The 19,825-nt window shown below is 35.1% G+C and overlaps 2 protein-coding genes across 6 annotated transcripts; one reads left to right on the plus strand and one right to left on the minus strand.

The window, feature by feature from the left end:
- Positions 1 to 4,985: 4,985 nt before the first annotated feature.
- Positions 4,986 to 7,620, plus strand: LOC145033357 (auxin canalization protein (DUF828)). 3 transcript variants are annotated; one of them, XM_078982000.1, is made up of 7 exons: positions 4,986 to 5,052; positions 5,242 to 5,448; positions 5,533 to 5,911; positions 6,051 to 6,245; positions 6,545 to 6,591; positions 6,668 to 6,725; positions 7,355 to 7,620. In XM_078982000.1, the coding sequence occupies exons 2-7, from the start codon at positions 5,272 to 5,274 to the stop codon at positions 7,579 to 7,581; spliced, it is 1,083 nt and encodes a 360-aa protein (XP_078838126.1). In that variant the 5' UTR covers positions 4,986 to 5,052; positions 5,242 to 5,271; the 3' UTR covers positions 7,582 to 7,620. The 3 variants fall into 3 exon arrangements, with proteins under 3 accessions (XP_078838126.1, XP_078838127.1, XP_078838128.1); XM_078982001.1 differs by having other exon boundaries at positions 4,996 to 5,063; XM_078982002.1 differs by lacking the exon at positions 4,986 to 5,052 and having other exon boundaries at positions 5,075 to 5,448.
- Positions 7,621 to 7,980: 360 nt separating this feature from the next.
- On the minus strand, positions 7,981 to 17,844 carry LOC145034196 (formyltetrahydrofolate deformylase 2, mitochondrial-like). Of its 3 annotated transcripts, none has more exons than XM_078982565.1 (9): positions 17,582 to 17,844; positions 14,858 to 15,045; positions 13,920 to 14,032; positions 9,104 to 9,254; positions 8,959 to 9,032; positions 8,725 to 8,878; positions 8,550 to 8,648; positions 8,389 to 8,475; positions 7,981 to 8,302 (listed from the first exon to the last, which is right to left on the minus strand). In XM_078982565.1, exons 2-9 carry the CDS (start codon positions 14,984 to 14,986, stop codon positions 8,156 to 8,158), a joined length of 954 nt encoding a protein of 317 aa, XP_078838691.1. In that variant the 5' UTR covers positions 14,987 to 15,045; positions 17,582 to 17,844; the 3' UTR covers positions 7,981 to 8,155. The 3 variants fall into 3 exon arrangements, with proteins under 3 accessions (XP_078838691.1, XP_078838689.1, XP_078838690.1); XM_078982563.1 differs by having other exon boundaries at positions 14,858 to 15,051; XM_078982564.1 differs by having other exon boundaries at positions 14,858 to 15,057.
- Between the last annotated feature and the right edge of the window lie 1,981 nt (positions 17,845 to 19,825).

Consider the following 19,825-nt stretch of genomic DNA (forward strand, 5'->3'; position numbering starts at 1 on the left):
CAAAGCCCTATGAGAAATCTGCCAACAGCAACATCAATAACATTTAGGGATAGCTTGCAAACTGTCACTGAAAATCCTGCACACCTTATACTTGCAAAAATTGCACTTTGGTCTTCAAAAAATGGCTCCAACTTCATTTCTTATTACATTTTTGTACAAATAAATTATTTCTAACAACTAATCTATTACTTATAAAAATAAACCAAATGAATAAATAAATTATTAAAACCAATTTTATAAAACATCCAACATAATAACACAACAAACACAATGGTTATTGGCTAGTTTTTGCACATCATACATATCAACATACACATTAAACAACCTTTGTTTTTCTAAGACAACTTAAAATGAAAAAAGATGCATGAAAACTTTTGTCACATAAAATAACAATTATAAAGTTGTCATATAAAATATGTATAAGCTTATTTTTATACAAAACCAAGTTATCCATATTTTCCAAAAACTAAGATTTCAAAAAATCAAAAATCTAACCAAACTTGAAAGGTGAGTCTGATACCAATTGTTGGGTTTTTATTCAAAAACTAGTTTAAAAAACATAAGATTTTGGCAACGGAAGACTTATAAATTTTTAAATAACATAAATAAGTTAAACCCACCAAAGATTATCTTGCAAAGTTTCGAAAGAAAAACAACACCAACCAAAGAAGAAGACAAGGTATCATGATATGTTGAGGGATGACATCAAGGAGTTTGTGAGCTTGTTAGGGTGCACGACCCTAAATGATATGATTGCTATAGAATGTGTGTAGGAGATTGATTTGAAACCCTTTTTACCTTCAACCTACACACTGTAAGTAGTTCCCTCGAAAACCTAGCCCTATTTGTGAGGTTATTGAGCCTTTGAGTGTTTTGGACCGTTCTTGGTGCATCTTGGAGAAGAAGAATCTCATTGGAGAAGTGTTGATTGTCTTGGAGCTTGTAGATCCAGACCTTGTTCACCTTGATCGTTCTTCTAGAGGTATAAAGCTTCAAACTTTATGGCTCTTTAGTGTAGATCTAGTTTTGGGTTAGGTTATGAGCATGTTTTGGTCCCATGTCTTGGATCTTGTGAGTAGAAGTTACTCCAGAACCTTTGAGCATCGTCTAACCTTTTATGAGGTCATTAAGTCATAAAATTCAAATCTTGATGGGTATATCTCTTCCATGCACGAGTTAGTGATCTTTTGGTGAAGTTATAAATCTAGGATTTAGGTTTGGACACCATTAAGCCATGCAAAGTCATAAAGTCATAAACTTTGTGACTTAAGACATCCTTTAGATTCAGATCTAGGAGTTGGACTTTAAGTCTTAATGTATTAAAAACATGGAGTGGATTTGGGCGGCATCGGCATACGTTGGGAGTACCTTCTTGGTACACTGCACGTAACGTGTTTCAACCCGTTACCTTTTTTTCGAGCACGATGTACGATGGGCGTACAATGGTGGTACACGGGGAGTACTCACCACAAGCCATTTTGGGCCGTTTTAGGCTTTAGATCATTTTGGGTTTGGGCTATGATTGGTTAGGCCAAGTATAAAAAGGGTAAAATAGTATTTTACCCCTTAGCATGATAGAATATGATTGGACCTTTGATTATGGGTTATTACCTTAGTTATTGATTAGGATTGATCTTCGATATGTTCAGTATGAGAAGCTGTGGTAGCAGTAGCTCAAGTGTGAGATTTATTGACATCGGATTGATGTGAGTCTCCTTACTATACTTGTGCGTCAAAAGCACTAATGTAGGTCCACTGGAATGTGTTATATAGAATGCTAGTTGTCTTTATGACTCTTGCATTATATGTTTGGTTGGGTCCATGGACATGCATGTATGGCTAGGCCCATTGCATGAGTGGGTGGGGCCCATTGTATGTTGGGCTAGGCTTAGTGTATGACGCGCTAGGCCTAATTGTATGTTGGGTTGAGCCCATTGATTAAGAAGGGCTAGGCCCATTATTATGGATTGGGTCCAATGTGCAGGCTAGGCCCAATGATATGTACGGTATGTGGTATTTTAGGAAACTCACTAAGCTTTTGTTTATTATTTTATGGTTATGGTTTCAGATACTTCTAGTTTAAAAGGGAAGGGCCTGATGTGACTGCACAACATCCCCAACGTTTTGTTCCGTAGTAGTTGTTTACGACTTTTACTTTGATGTTAAATTTTTTTTTTCACATTGTTTATTTTTGGGAACAAATTGTTGTATTGATCAACGTTTTAAAATGAAAATTTTTCCATGTGATTTTCGAGACGTTACACAAAGTTAGGCCTTGACCCACCCGACACTAAGTAAAAAAAAATTGTGCTTCATATGGCCTGAATTTTGCCGATCAAAGATTTGATAACCACCACTTTTTGAATTGTTGCTTACTATTTCGTATTTCGTTCATTATTCATCAGCCATCAGGTTAGTATATTAATTTTTGGGTAAATTACACCATTCGTCCCTCGTGCATATGCACAAAAGCATGTTTAGTCCCTATTTTGAAAAATTAACTCGGACTGTCCTTATGTTTGTTTTTTCTTGCGCGTTTAGTCCCTCTGAACATAAAAAGACTAATTTGCCCTTGATAATTTCTTTTTTAGTTTTCTTTTGTTTATTTATCTTATTTTAATTAAAAAAAAAAGAAAAAAATAATATATCTCCATCAAACACACCACCCCTCCTGCCTCCCGTTTCCCCATATCCCTTTTACCCAATAGTCTTCATCTTTCTTATCTTTTTCTTTGGATCTGTTGGATCTAGATCACCGGAGCCACCATTGATGGAGCAAAAAGGAAGCACCGGGATGTTGGTTCCATACACAAATAGCAACCAGACGTTGTTGTCCTTGTGGCCCTAGTACACTGATTCTGTCGTTGGGTTTATGGGAGGAGATGGTGACTTGAAAGTTGGGGAAGGAGGGAGGGGGGAGGATATGGGTGGATTCATTGGAAGAGTAGATGGTGGCGTCTTAGAGCTGCTGAATCTACATGGTGGGTCGTTTTTATTTTTGGCAGGCGGAAGAGTTGATGGTGGCAGTTTTGGAGCTGTTGAATCTAGGTCGTCGGAGCTACCATCGTCGGAGCAAAATGGGAGAACAAAAGTGCTATTTTCTGCCTCCATCTCAGTTCGAAACCCTTGCTCCACCTCTATTTCTTTAAAATCAGGCAAACCCTCTTTTTCACCCCCTCTTTCTTTGCATCGATATAACAACCACCATCGTGAGTGATACAAGCACCGTCACTGACGTCTTTTCATGTCAACGAATCCCCCGAAGAACATAGTTATGCTTCCTTCGTGGCGCCTCCAGTCCAGTGGTGCTCTTGGTGGCACCGGGAGATCTTAGAAATGAGATGATGAAGGTGAAGGTTTGAAACCCTAGGTGGTGTCGATGGTGGAGGGTTAGACTACTCATTGTCGGTGTATTGTTCTTGGATCGAGACATGAGTTACTTATGGTGTTTCCGCTGGTGATGGCAATATCAGATTCCGATGGTGGTGGTTGCATCAGATTCCGGTGGTTGTGGTTATAGTAGATTCGACGACTCTAATGTGTGTCAGAATTTAGAGGAAAGGGGGTGGGGTGGGGTTTTTTTTCTTTATTTTGTATTTTACAAATAATTGTAAGAAAAATAAAATAAATGAAAAAATAATTAAAAAAGGGTAGAATAGTCATTTCATGTCTCACAAGGGATAAAGCATGCAAATTTAAACTAATGAGGGATGACATGTGCTATATTTAACCAAATGAGGGACGGTTCGAGTTAAAATGTGAAAATAGGGACTAAACATGCTTTTGGACACATGCATAAGGAACGAATGGTGTAATTTACCCTTAATTTTTTTATCTATTATCTTAAAACTCAACTACTTGTTTTGATTTTTATCATAGACAACTTTTAGTGAACTTACTTTTTACCAATTTAGGTTTGCAATGATTTTAATTTCTAATAAATTAGGCTAGTACTTCGTGCTATGAACAAATTATTTGTATTATTTTATTTATATGTATTATTGTGTTACATATAAGTTTATTTTGTATAAAAATATTATACTATGTTTATAATTGATATCACTAAGCTTCTATGTTTAAACTCTATTCTAAATGATTTTAATGGTATAAGAGAGTATTATGCGCTATTTAAATGAACAATTTATTTTAGAATACATACATTGTTACATTTTGTTATCATTTGAAATATTTTGTTACTCGTTCATATTTTATAAATTATTTGACTTACTCTAAAATAAAATATTTGCTAAATTATTGTAGGCAATGACATGCATCGATGGGGAAAGAAAGAAGAGTTAAACAGGTATATTGGGGAATTAAACAGGCACATTGTTGGAGAATTTGGAAACAAGTTACCCAAAAACCGAGAAATGTTCACATGCATATTACCCAACACCGAAGACCAAGCATTCAAGCACATATATGAAAAATCTAATAATTTTATAAAAGTATTTGAAATTAAGGGTTTTTGTGTGTGTGTGTGGTTGCTGTTGCCATTACACATAATTTCAGGATACGTGACAGTAATATAATAAAATGTAAATATTTGATAAATAGTCTAAAAGAATTTTCCAAAACAAACATCTTCGAAAAGAATAAAGTGTCACAATTTTGATGATAAAGAGGAATATTAATATTAGTATAATGTGGGCCCATAATCGGGGTTTTAAGCATGTACTTATGCTCGTCTTTATAGGGACAAACTCAACACAACACAAGAGAACACAGCGTTTAATTTTAGCTACCTTACCTTAATTTATGGGAGACAAGAACTTAACACGCACAGGATTCAAGTCTTATGTTTATGTTACCCATCATGTCTGTCTCTCCACTGATCTCATGACTGACCCACCACCCATAGACCATACTCCAAACTCCATATATATATATATATATATATATATATATATATATATATATATATATATATATATATATATATATATATATATATATATATATATATATATATATATACAGAGAGAGAGAGAGAGAGTTCCAAAGGTTTCCTGTGGTTGGCATATCACACATGTACATCTTTGTTTCTAAAAGGTTGGTTAATGGTAATGCCCAATCTCATGAGAATGAGTTGTACGTGTGCCCACAAGCCCAACATTACATGGCTTTGTCTCATTTCATTATTTTTAATTGCACCAGAAACCTACATTTATGATGACTCTGATTGTTATTTGTGTTGTAACTTTTTGATGTGTTTTTTTTTTCTTCTGGATATATATATAGACTGGTTTTTTGAGGGAGGGAAGCTAAAGAATGGAAAGTGAGAAGTCAGGAGAATTGATTCCGCAACCAGAAACACCAATGGAGCCGATGGAATTCTTGTCCAGATCCTGGAGTCTTTCTGCTGATGAAATTTCAAAAGCATTAATGGCACATAAATCAAGAAAAACGGAATCATCATTGGTTGCACCACCACCACAACCACAACCTGTGAGGAGTTAGTTGATGATTTCTGAAATCCCAAAATATAAGAAATTCAAAGGAATATTGGTTTTAACTGATAATGTGTTGCAGCAAACAAAGGTGATGAAGGTATCAAAAGTTGAAAGGGTTAGCTGGTTTAATCACAGCAGCAGCAGCATAAGAGGAGGAGGGAAGAAAGATAAAGTCCGGGCAGAAAAAGCACAGACCCATGCTGCCCTGTCTGTGGCGGGTCTGGCGGCGGCTTTGGCCTCCATCACAAGAGCAAGAAGCATGGAGACGAATACGATGGAGGAGGATTCAAGAATGAGCAGTGCTGTTGCGTCGGCTACAGAGCTGTTAGCAACCCATTGCTGTGAGTTGGCGGAATCCTCTGGAGCTGATCATCATCTTGTCTTGTCTGTCCTCCAATCAGCCATCAACATCCAAACTCCAACCCATCTAACAACTCTCACAGCTGCAGCTGCAACAGGTCCTCATCCTCATCAACTCAACTAACTATATTTTTAGATATAATATATATATATATATATATATATATATATATATATATATATATATATATATATATATATATATATACACTCAGTTATTCAATTACAATAATATAGCTTTGCGAGGTGAAGCAGCCCTCAAATCTAGATTTCCAAAACAAGCAAAAAAGAATGCTACTGTCATTCCATATGAAAAGGGAATGCCACCTCCTGCTGCTCACACTCAAACCATTAAATTTAAACCCCAGGAGGAGGAGGACGACGACCACCATCACTCTTCTACTCAACACATGCTGCAACAAGTATACAAAGGTTGCTTGCTTTCATTTCATGATTTCATCTCATCGTATGTATTATTATACTACTAGTAATATATATATATATATATATATATATATATATATATATATATATATATATATATATATATATATATTATATCACTCTTCTACTCAACACATGCTGCAACAAGTATACAAAGGTTGCTTGCTTTCATTTCATGATTTCACCTCATCGTATGTATTATACTACTAGTAATATATATATTATGACGAGAAAACAAGTACTACTATATGAAAGGCTGACCAGCTTTCTGATCAATCAATGCCCAGGAGGGTTACACTGGAAGCAAGTATCCATATACATAAACAAGTCCCAGGTAAAAAAAAATTAGAAAACGGAAGTACGAGATTTGAATAAAACAAAAATTATGGCACTAAATTTTTGCATGACAGGTTATAATCAAGCTCAAAAGCAACCATGTGGGAGGGGCCTTTTCCACAAAGAATAAAGGCAAGCTTCCACTTCATGAATGTAATTTAAACCGATGATCAAAAAAAAAAAAAAAAACACTTTAATTTTTGTTTGCAAACAGTACTACTACCTAGGACCATTTTGTGGGTCCCACTCCTAACTCTCATCCTAATATAATACTCATTTAATGAGCATATTTACATCTCCGGTGAAAGAAAGAGACCCACCAAACCATTGCTCCTCCTCAGCCCATCTTCAATGCATTGAACTCAAATGAGTTCAATGGATTGCCACATGTACATACCACTTACAATACAATTTTATCTATTAAACTCTACACTCCATTAAACCCAATACAATTTAATGGATTGCCACATCATTTATGTATGTGTGTGTGAGGAGAGAGAGTGTGGAGTTCAATGAGGATTGAACTCCCCATTCTATTGAGTGCCATGTCATTAACCCACAATAGGGATTTTGAGTTTAATGGAATTAAACTCCTCATTCAACTCTCCATTAAACTACCATTGGAGATGGCCTCACATCACATCACATAATATCTAGTATATTATATTATGAGTAATAGTATATATTGAGTTGGACTAGGACCGGACCCACAAACAGCAACACAGATGAAAATGAAAATACTTGAATTAATCAAATCACAGGTGTTGTGTATGGCGTGTGCAATGAGAAAGGGTCTTGGCCATACTGCAAAGAAAGGGAAAATGCAGATACCTATTTTGGGGTCAAAACAGCAAAAGGTCTTCTGGAGTTCAAGTGCAAGACAAACATCCACAAACAGAAATGGGTTGATACAATTCAATATCTTCTACAAATCAAACAAACTACCAACCAACATCACGCATTCGCATTCCATCAAAGCTTAGACTAGACAACCATCAACCATGTGTCGTGTTATGACTGCATCTAGTCTAGCTTATTATATATATATATATATATATATATATATATATATATATATATATATATATATATATATATATATATATATATATATATATATATATGGTTTTTGTAACCCTTGTGACTATGTACACACCACTTAACATGCTTTGCGCCTTGTCTCATTGGTTATTTACTTAATTTTTTTCTGTTTGCTTCTGTTCCTTCCACTTGTATAATATATATATATATATATATATATATATATATATATATATATATATATATATATATATATATATATATATATATATATATATATATATATATATATATATATATCAAAATCAACAAACGTTTCCCTATTTAGACACTAGAAAACACAAAGTTTGAGAGAGAAGAAAACTCCAACAACAATGAATTTAACAAGGAGAATTGAGAATGCACATATATCTTATTATTATGCCCACTTGGATTGGAACAACTTAAATTAGAATGAATAATGAAAACTGAAATACAAAAAACAACACAGGTACTTTTGATCAGCATCATTTTGAGCTTACTCAAAATACAACAGTCCTGTTGTCTTCATAAGGTAGAACGCGTAACTCACAATATGACTTGATTGCCTTCATAAGGCATTGTTTTTCAAGATTCTCGGATTTCTGAATAAAACTCAGCAAATTATCCTTGTGGGAGACTCTCTCAACCTGCAACCCAAACAGAAACTATTGACTTTTCACCTTATATAGCATGATAATTGCTTTTGTTGAGAAACTCAAAACTCTTTTATTACCATCTGCTCAATGATTGGGCCACCATCAAGCTCCTCCGTGACAAAATGGGTTGTGGCACCAATCAATTTGACCCCAGCTTCAAAAGCCTGCCATTCTCCAATAAAAAACATAAAAATAAAAAGCTTAAAATAGAATTTGGAAATTGGAACACAGAACCTGCCTGCCTAGATGGATTTCCTCCCTTGAATGATGGCAATAAGCCATGATGGATGTTAATCACATCCTTCCCATATCTTTTCAAAAAGTTTCCAGACAACACCTGTCCTGGGTGAATAAACAAATAAGACCTTTTTTCCCAATCCTGCTGCGATAGATACTACTAGAAAAACATTTACCTGCATGTATCTAGCAAGGACCAAGAAATCTGTGTCTTCAACCAACCCCAATATCTCATCTTCTACATTCTTTGACTTGGACAGATAATGATATGGAATCTCATGTCTTTCAAGGAACCGCATCACATGGGAATTCCCCACCCTATCATGATTGCTGTTCAAAATACAGATAGATATACAACATTTACTGGTCAACAATTAACAAAAAAAAAATTCATAAGTCCCATGCTTTACCTGATTACAGAGCTTATTTGAACCGGAAGTTTTCCATCTTGCCAAGCATGCAGTAGATCAACAAGACAATGGTCCTGCAGCAGCAACCTCCTTACTAATCTAATACTGGTAACAATTATATCCTAGAAAGAAGAAGAAGAAGAACCTGCTTCGAAGCAAGAAGAGCAATTTTATATTTAGGGTCTACAGAAGGCACTCGAACGAGCGATTTAACTGCATTGAACATCTTTGATAGGTCAAGGAAGTCCTCGTTCATTTGCTTCCGCTGCCATTTAATTGGGTCGAACACAAACTCACTGTGAAACACAATTTATTCTTCCTTGTTACTTATCAACTTCATGTGAAGTTGGGATTATTAGTAGATTAATATACTTGCACTTGTAAAACCAACATACATCAAACTCATGTACACTAGTAGGCTTTAATTGCAGAATTCTGTTCAAAGATACCCAATCCCTAACATCCATTTCCTATTAACTTTTAAGAGAATGACCAAAATACCCCTCGATCTCACAGCTATTGTAATTCTACCTTTACAACTACATTACAACGGTGTCAAAAGCAAAATGCCAAAACCGTTGTGGACAAAACCATTTTGTTCACTAGTATGCGGACATGAAAGGCGATGCGTGATGATTGATGCCGAGAGGAGAGATTCCGAAACTCGCCTCCCCATTCAGTTTGGACTGATTTTAGTTTGGCTTGAAACCGTCTTTCAACCATCACAAGGAATTTTTTAAAAGTGACATAAACATCAGATTTTAATTTTAAAGGGAAGATCCACATAAATCTGACACAGCATAACATAATTTGAGACCATCATAAGAGGTAACGGGAGCATGACCCCTTCACAGAAAACTAAATCCATAATGTGTAAACTTTTATAAATAGATGGTGATAAATGAAGTTTAGACGATTTTCCAACGGAACAAGAATCACAAAAGATACTAGCACACTTATTTTGTAAAGGTAAATGATATTTAGATAACATGGACTTCAAAAGCTGATAATGTAGATGTCCAAATCTTTGATGCCATGTGGTGGAAGAAACACTACGGGTAGAAAACACAATTTTGTGAACTGGTTGAGTTTGAGGAAGACAGAAGGAGTAGAACCTCCATTACTTGGACCCATGAGGAGGATAGTGTGTGTAAGCTTGTCCTTCACAACAAAGAAAATGAAGTGAAATTCAAAGTACACATGATTATCAAGACAATTTTTGGACAGAAAGTAGGTTTTGTTTTATTTCGGCTACATGAAGTATGTCTTTATGGGAAAAGGTTTTGTTTGGCGAGAAAAATCATGAGGATTCAATATGTAGAACGGGTGAACACTAACCATTGCCAATTTGAAGGTTGTGATCACCGTAGTAGGCCTCAAAGTTATCGAAGGTATATAGGTCTGGTGCAACATGATGACTAGAGCCGGTATCTGGAAGCCAAGAGCTAGTCGTTTGTGAGCGGTAGTCTGTAAAGTTGGCCGAAGGTGGCTGCCTCGTCCTCATAGTAGTTGGATCACGATTATGGCATTAAGATGGGATATGACCAATCCCACACCTATTGCATATGCCAAAAATAATGTTTTGATTAGAAGCCAAACTAAATTGATAACGCTTACCTCCTCCTTGACTTTTGTTGTTGTAGTTTCCTCGTCCATGTCTAGAATCATGACCACAACCACAGTTATTTCTAGATCTATTTGTGTAAAGGACTTGTACAAGTTGTAGGTTGTGCATGGACGAGCTGAACTTAAAGACCAAGTTGTAACAGAAACTATTAAATAGCGTGTTGATCCGGTGAACGAGTAGACGAAGTGGCACTTAGAATCATTGAGGCGCAATTGTTTGTGACAATCATGAATGCTTGAGTAGAAGAGACGCCGGTTGCTAATTTCTTGATCATGTAATCATGGTCAAATAACAAACACGAAGTTCTACAAAGGCAGATGAGAATTAGCAACCAAGAAGAGTTGATTTCAACCCGTTGTATTCTTCTCTAAGACCCGAGATAACAAACATCACCAAATCTTTGTCTTTCATTGGTTCGCCTATATTGTCGAGCGCATCATAACATTCTTCATTTTTCTTGAGCCCTAGTCAGTTATGCAGATGAGGTTTCATCATCATTCATCCCTAGTTTAAGAAGTTGAGCCTTTAGGGTGTATTCCCTAGAGGATGTGTGAGGAGCATATGCATGCTCGAGAGTCAACTAGAGATCTATAACATCTTGTTTTGAGGCAATTTCATTGTTGACCCTTATATTGAGATTTATTGTATATTGGTCCCTAAGTAAAAGAAAGAGTGCAAAAGGGGCCATTGTGGCATTTTGGTAAAAATCAGGCTTTGGGAGTACGTTGCGCCTACGTGTGTATGCTAAGCGTACTAGGGCACGCCTTAGTACTTTGGGCGTACACCTCGTACGCACGGCGTACATGAGGTTCATGCAAACCCTAATTTTTAGGTTTAGCTCATACTTAAGCATCATTATAGCCTCACATCTCATTCTTATTCAACCTCTTTCCTATGAAATCGATCCCCAAGCAAACCTTAAGAGAAAGAGTATTTTGGAGCCTTTAGAGTGTTTAGAAGTGTCCATGGAGAAAGAAGAAGATGGTGAGAACTGAGAAGAACTTGGAGCTTGAGAGCACTTTGGATCTGGGATTTCATCTTTGTTTGCAACCTCAAGAAGGTATAAATTTTGCATCTTTTCCACTCTATCTTGTAGATCTAGGTTTTTGCTCTTTTAGGTCACTTTTTGGTCCCAAAATGGCGATTCTTGAGCATGCATGTTCTTGACCCATTAAGTTGTTCTTTTAGACCTTAGAGAGGGTATTAAGTCATAAAAATAAGGTCTTAATGGTTGGACATGCTCCATGCATTCCTTGGAAGGTCTTAATGTATTAAGATGTTGAATTAAACACTTAATGGACATGCAAAGTCATAAAGTTGGAAACTTTATGACTCTTGAGGATGATTTGGTCGTGGATCTAAGAGCCTAAGGCATTAAGCTCTTAATGAGAGTTTGGGAAGATTGGGCGTACGCCTAATCTACAGTGCGTATGTGGTCAAACTCCCCGTTGGTGGTCAGTGCTTGAGTACGCCCTGCGTACATTTGGAGTATGCCCTACATACGCATCCTGTGTTGACTTGGCTGGGTTGACTCAGTTGACTTGTTGATTTTGGCCGGTCTGACTTACTTTGACCAAGGGGTATTTTGGATGGTGTTTGAGAATTGGTCTTTTTGATGGATAGGTGTCGGATAGAGCTGAGATTCGGAGTCGGGACCTCATCAACTATTGATCAGATCGAGAGGTGAGTTTCCTCACTATACGTATGGGTCGAAAGCACCAAGGTCGGCCCATTGGATTTGATATACTACTTTGTGATAGAATGTCGTTATGCTATAGTGATCTGTTAGATCTAAGTCTTGGTATATAGGATGTGAGTATGCAGTAGTGATTTGTAGATCTGCCTGTTTGCCTGTTGGTTGATTATATGTTTATCTATTATGTATATGTCGACATATTTTGTGTGGTTGTTGAGGGTTTACTGTTTTGTGCGTGAGCCAACAAACCGGGGCATTCCAACCCGATGGTTAATTGGGCCCAAAGGTATTCCATCCCGATGATGACTAGATCCGTTGTATATTGGCATTCCAACCTGGGGTATTCCATCCTGATGGATGGATATTCCAACCTGACTGGACCCGTTGTATATTGGCATTTCAACCTGGGGTATTCCATCCCGATGGATGACTGGACTCGGAGGTTGATTGGACCTAGGGTATTCCAACCCGATGGTTGACGGGACCCGTTACATATAGGCATTCCAACCTGGGGTATTCCATCCCGATGGATGATTAGACGCAGAGGTTGCTTGGGTATGGGGTATTCCAGCCCGATGCCTAGACCCGTTGTATATTGGCATTCCAATATGGGTATTCCATCCCGATGGTTGATTGGACCCGACATGCTTGATTGTATATGTTATCTATTGTGTGGTGGTACTTTGTGGGAACTCGCTAAGCTTCGTGCTTACATTTTTAGTTTATTGTTTCAGGTACTTTAGAGAATCGTGGCAAGGCGAAGGCATGACCGTACACATGTTTGGTTTTACGACTAATTGGATATTGGGAGACTGATATTAAATAATATTTTGGAAACAACGGTTTTGTAAACACATCTTTTAGTAAATGGGTTTTTTTGAAAAGTTTAAATTTGTTGAAATCTTTGAGATGTTACAAGATCACAAAAAGTAATTCGGTAAACGTGTCGGAATGATGCCTCAGAGACCCATGTTATGTAATTAGGGTTAGGTTGTGGTGGCGGCACTGAGGTGCTGTTGACAACTTTTGCCATCAATATAATCGAACAGGTTGTTAGAGACAAGGAATGATTGAACCATTGCTTCCAGAGCCATAACTATTTGAAGAAAAGCCATAATTATTTGGAGATAAAGTGAAGCCAAACTTGTGGGAATTATGTGTGATTTTCTCAGTTGAGGTGAAGGCTACAATAAGAGCTATTGATAAGCAAAAAACAAACTATCTGGTAGTCGACAACAACAGGGAAGGGAGAAGAAAGGGCAATCGGCAACTTTTAGGGTTTCTGGGATATGGCTCTGATACCAAGATAAACTTGGTAATCAACATATTGTATTATTGTATATAAATCATGATAATAATAGAGTATATATAAGAGATATACTTACACTCTAAACCCTCTATAATATATATATATATATATATATATATATATATATATATATATATATTACACTTAATTGTCTAATAGAAAATCATGGCAAACAAAAGTTTGCTTGAGTTTCACATCTAGATGGTAATTAGTGGTTCACCAAAATCTTGAATTCAAGAGCAAAATAAGTGAAAACACCTAAAAAAACAATCTTATCAACAAAAAAATATAAATAAATAAAACACAAGTAGACCACACCACATACTAACCTTCTTGAGTAGAAGACATTTTTGTTGTGGGGCACAAAAATATCAGCTACCAATATGTTCCCTCCCCTTGACGCAATACACTCGGATATTTTTGCCACGATTCCAACTTGATCCTATTAAGAATACAATAAACTCCAAGTCATCGAGTTGTCAATTTGTTTGAGACATAGTCAATATATATTATAAACAATACAACTTGTAGAGTAGGTAGTGAAGCTGTGATAAAAAAGACACAAGACTTTCTTAATTACATCTACAAAGTAGGTATGGCAATTAGGCAATAAGAATTACTTAATTACATTACTTCTTGTGGTTATGAGGAATTCAATGTAAACATTTATATGTTGGTTAATGCTTTTGTTATTTTCTGCTAATTTATATACACTAAAATAGCTCTAGTCCATACAATTCAATAAATCAATTCCTCTGTTCAAACACATTTAAATCCCTAATATGCTATTCCGATTAAGGGGGTGTTTGGATAGGAAAAAAAAGTGGCTAGTTATTGCTTATTGTTTATTCTCACCACAATAAGCTGAGTTGAAGTGTTTGGATAGAAAGCTTAAAAATCAGCTTATTGTGAGAGGAATAAGCTAAATAAAGCTGATTTTAATAACCAATGAGGAGGAATGCTTATTGCTTATTGTGGTAGGAATAAGCTAAACAAGCTAATCCAAACACTTTTTAAAAAACTGTATATTCCCACAGCAATAAGCTAAAAACATATTTATCCAAACACCCCCTAAGTCCTAATGATTTACAATAGTAAACCCCCCTGTTAAAAAAACAATCAGTCGCTTCAAATTCTGTTTATGATTTTTGAGCTTTTAAATCCCTAGAATATAGTTCATAAAGAACAACGTTAACGACTTTATGATTATTAAAAAAAAAAAAACAAGAGCAAATTCAAATACATATGAGAGGAGGGGGAGACTTACAGGGCAATGAAAGACGTGTATACCATGAGCAAGGGAAGGATCAGGGGAGATTCTGAGGGTGTTAAATGATCTTTTCATGGTTGCCAAAACAATCGGCCAGCTTGAGGAAGCTCTTCTAAGAACGTTCATGACCTCTCTCTCCCTCTCTCTCTCACAGCGTCCACTCAAATCATCGACATTCCCATCACCTGCGGCTGCGACTTAGAATCGGCATACTTTTCAAAACCCAACCGGATAATAATAATTAATCTTAAAATTATAAAATATATAAAAATATGAGAAATTTACAAAAATAGCCATTTACACTAATGATATTACAAAAATAGCCAAAAAAATTCGAAATTACAAAAATAACCACCCATTTCGCAGATGAGAAGGTCCCATCTGTGAAATGGGCTTCTCATCTGCGAAAGTACAAGTGCCTAAAGCACAGTTGTGCTTTAGGCACTTGTACCTTCGCAGATGGCCTTTTTTTTTTTTTTTAAATTTTTGCGAAAGTACAAGTGCCTAAAGCACAGTTGTGTTTTAGGCACTTGTACTTTCGTAGATGAGAAGGTCCCATCTACAAAATGGGCTTCTCATCTGCGAAAGTACAAGTGCCTAAAGCACAGTTGTGCTTTAGGCACTTGTACTTTCGCAGATGGCCTTTTTTTTTTTTTTAAATTTTTGCGAAGGTACAAGTGCCTCAAGCACAGTTGTGCTTTAGGAACTTGTACTTTCGCAAAAATTTAAAAAAAAAAAAAAAAGGCCATTTGCGAAAGTACAAGTGCCTAAAGCACAACTGTGCTTTAGGCACTTGTACCTTCGCAAAAATTTAAAAAAAAAAAAAGGCCATCTGCGAAAGTACAAGTGCCTAAAGCACAACTGTGGTTTAGGCACTTGTACTTTCGCAGATGAGAAGCCCATTTCGCAGATGGGACTTTCTCATCTGCGAAATGGGTGGTTATTTTTGTAATTTCGATTTTTTTTTAGCTATTTTTGTAATATCATTAGTGTAAATGGCTATTTTTGTAAATTTCTCTTTTTTTTTTTTTTTCTATTGCTAACATAACTTTAACAAAAGTAAATGGACAAACTAGGCAACATTTACAGTGGGGCCTTCATCAACACACCTCAAGCATTCAAGACAATTGTAGTCAGGGCCGGCCCAAGCCCAGGGCGAGCTGGGCCACGGCCCAGGGCAACAATTTCTAATGGGGCAGCAATTTTTCAAAGCCTCTTATAGGTATTATTGTATATTTGGGCCATGTTAAGAAGACTAGTCCAGTAAAGATCCATCCTGTTCAATACGTAAGGCAGCAGATTCTTGGAGACCTAATAGCGGCAACTACAACCTATTCCGACTCTTCGATCTAAACATCTAATAATTGAAGATGAAGAACACGAGGCGTCCTTCTGCATCGATCGCATACTGCCCTACTGTCTCATCCGCTTCACTGCATCAACAGTTCAACACTTCTCTTGCCCTCTCTCTCTCGATAAATCGATCGCTTCTCGCCTTCTCTTATATTCTTCTTTCTCTCTTTCCTGAATCGTCCCTACTGCAGTAATAGTTTATCTATTGCTCTAATTATGTTGTGCTAAAGACTTAAAGTGAAGATTCAAAGATGCGATAAAGTGATTGAATGAATTCGTCCTCCTAAGGTCCTAATCCAGTAAGTTTTTTTTTAGTATTTCAAATTTCTCGCATAAAAATACTTGATGTTTCGAAATCTGATACTGAGTATTGGTTAAATTTTTTGAAATTTCAGTTTTTTTATATAGCTTCCTGGAAAAGTGAATTTTTTTATCCAAGATTGCAGACTTGGAGTGTTGTTGATCCTGGATTACACTAAGCAATTTTCCAGGTAATTTTTTTAGATAATTTTTTTTTCCTTCGATTTCTTTTGACTTTTATAAGGTTTTTTCTAATGAGATTTTCTTAAATTTCTGATGTAGCTGTTTTTTCTGAATAGTATGATGTGTTTTTGGTATTGAAGTTTTGATATTTTCTGTTTTTTTAATAATATAATATAGTTTTTTTTTGAATAATTTGATGTATATGAAGATCTGATGTACATCAAAATTTGATAAGTTATTTTAATTTCTTAAAATATGTTGTATCAGATTTCTGAAAATCTGTTATGTAAATCCTGATGTCATGTGAAATCTGTTTTTGAACAACTAATTAGTTTTTTCTATATCTGAATAATGTGATATGTTCTTTCTGAATAATCTGATGTATATGAAATTCAAATATGTCTCACATTCTGATAAGTTATTTTAATTTCTGAAACTTTGATGTATTAGTTTTAGAAAATATGATGTTGATTCTCCATTTCTGCAAGATCATTTTATGTTTTTTGTATAGGTTTTGGTTCTGGATAGCTAACTTCGGTGGAAAGAAGTATTGAAAGTCAATTTCTATGAATTCTTGCTTATCATCAAATAGCATACAATTTTCTTCAAAAAATTTAAAATGGCACCGTTTGTATGCTTTTGTTTGTACAACTATGATTTAGTTTGACTATAAAATTTATTTCACTTTTCCTATATTATTTTGTTTAGAAATGTTAGGGCATTATTTTACTTTCTTGCCCCGGGCATTGAAATTAAATGGACCGGCCCTGATTGTAGTTGAAGATTCGTAACTACACTAGCTTGAAAAATCAATAAACTAAGCGTTTATGATCAAGCGCGGAGATAAATAGATATTCAGAAACACATAAATTAGAGAAAACTAACCTTCCTGTAGCAGGTGTTTGTGTTGTAAAAAACTTATCTATTTGTTCTCCTATCGGAGGGAAGAAAGGGAAGATATTCACAGATTGAGAGCAGAGAATCGGTGGATATTTAGGGCTCAAATTCCTCCTATACAGTTGAGATGGGCTTTGAGAACAGATAATCGCCGTTGGTCGATGATGTTGAGAGCTTCGCAATCGCAGTCTCAGTTTCGCAGAGAGAGATGAAGAGAGTTGAGTAATCGAGGAGTGTTGGGTTGTGAGTCCTGATTCCTGAGTGTGAGAAGAGGACATGATGGGCCTACGACAAAATTAAAGCCCTAAATATTTTATTAAAAAGATATGTTGGCCCATTTATTAGAGAATTGAGTTGGAGCCATAAATAAAAAGCTTCTTGTGTACCGAGTTTTCAACTTTTAAAAAGTATTTAGCAAAATATAATGGTTTACCTTTTTAATGGGTTTAAAACATTACTTTTATGTTTCTACTTTACAAAATATATACATAGTACACAATAGCATTCGGCATATAAAATCTTTATTTTAATATGAACCAATATTCCATATAGAAATATTTATTACAAAAACTTTATTTATTTATTTTTTGTATTAAAATTTTATTTATCATACAAAATAGCATCGACTAATTTCCTTTGTGCAAACGAATAGGTTGGTTTCATAGCTCATCATATTTTTAATAAATTTCTTTATTTTAAATGATTAATAAGTAAACCAATGATACGTTTTTTTTTTATTAAAATCTCATTTAGAAAGGTTGTTAAATTACAATAATAGTATGTAACATATGATTTTTTTAATGTTTATAAACAAAAATAAAAATAGAATAAATATAAACTATCACTATAAAACTTTATATATATATATATATGCATGAGCAGTGATATGGACTGCAGTTGCAGATATGCATGCATGCGTCTATATATATATATATATATATATATATATATATATATATATATATGTGTGTGTGTGTGTGTGTGTGTTGATTAGTGAAAATACTGTTAGGGTTTTACATGTATTCCATTACTTTAAATAATACAAGAGTATAAAAAATTTACATAAATGACCATATACTATACAAATATAATAATTAACACTCCCCCACAGTTTAAGCGAGATGTTCATGAGCGTTTAAACTGTTCCGAAAATCAATGAACAACTATATAGGTAGTCCTTTAGTAAATATATCAGCAAACTGATGAGCAGATAGAACATGTAACACGCGAACCTGACCAATGGTAACACGTTGACCAATTGGCTCTTCCATTTTTGCAATCACATGAATTGCTTTTGCAAGACTAAAGACCTATAATATACGACAAAAACAAAATGAAAAAAAAAAGAATTCAAAAATCAATAAAGACCAAAAAACTCAAAAATATGATATGCCTTCCTAGGCTTAAGAGCTAACCCACAAACTAATGATGATTCATATCCATCATCTTGTGCAGTTGCCACATCAGCTTCATTCTCATGTAAAATCATTTTCTCGTTTGCTTAAAGTGCATCGGCTATAGCTAGTAAGATTGTACACCTCTCTTCTGCAGGCATGACCTGCATTTATATTTTTACTAATGAGTAACATTTTGTACATCAATTTATTATAATCATGGTATTAGAAAATCTAATCATATTCATACATTATATATACACACACACACACACACACACACACCGGGTATGAATATGATTAGATTTTCTAATACCATGATTATAATAAATTGATCTACAAAATGTTACTCATTTGTAAAAATATAAATGTAGGTATATATATTATACAACATGCAAATTGACATTCCAGTCGATCTAATTTTAGGTTTCTAACAGTTTTGGTCACTCAATTTCCATTTCTAACATTTCATTCCTAAAACTAATGATGCATCAATTAAGGCATCTGCATAGATTAAAACAAAGGAATTTTTAGTTATGTTTCTCATTTTTGTAATGATCAATTGGTTATGAACAAGATGATAGTTTATTAGATGAAAACATGATTAACAGTTACAAGTTGTATTGAAATTTTAAGCATCTAAGGCGATTACAACTACAAAACTTCTAAATTTTCAAGTTTCAGGTGATTCCTAGCAAATAAATATATGGGTAAGTATCGTTACTAACTTAGGAAGCATAAAGTTTTTCAAATGGGTGTAATGGTACTTTCATAAATTGAAGTTTTCCCCTTAGCTGTAAATTGAACCTTTTAAATATGAAATTAAAATCATAAGAAT

Source organism: Lactuca saligna, chromosome 3, assembly GCF_052625555.1.
Source record: "Lactuca saligna cultivar CGN05327 chromosome 3, ASM5262555v1, whole genome shotgun sequence".
Lineage (NCBI taxonomy): Eukaryota > Viridiplantae > Streptophyta > Magnoliopsida > Asterales > Asteraceae > Lactuca > Lactuca saligna.

What these genes read in the sequence shown, in the direction of transcription:
- LOC145033357 (XM_078982000.1), top strand. Translation starts at nt 5,272, where the DNA reads ATGGAAAGTGAGAAGTCAGGAGAATTGATTCCGCAACCAGAAACACCA. An exon ending in CACCACCACAACCACAACCT is followed by an intron (nt 5,449 to 5,532) that starts GTGAGGAGTTAG and finishes AATGTGTTGCAG; the next exon opens with CAAACAAAGGTGATGAAGGT. An exon ending in GCTGCAACAAGTATACAAAG is followed by an intron (nt 6,246 to 6,544) that starts GTTGCTTGCTTT and finishes ATCAATGCCCAG; the next exon opens with GAGGGTTACACTGGAAGCAA.
- LOC145034196 (XM_078982565.1), bottom strand. Translation starts at nt 14,986, where the DNA reads ATGAACGTTCTTAGAAGAGCTTCCTCAAGCTGGCCGATTGTTTTGGCA. An exon ending in TACACGTCTTTCATTGCCCT is followed by an intron (nt 14,033 to 14,857) that starts GTAAGTCTCCCC and finishes TATTCTTAATAG; the next exon opens with GATCAAGTTGGAATCGTGGC. An exon ending in CTCTTCTTGCTTCGAAGCAG is followed by an intron (nt 9,033 to 9,103) that starts GTTCTTCTTCTT and finishes TTGCTGCTGCAG; the next exon opens with GACCATTGTCTTGTTGATCT.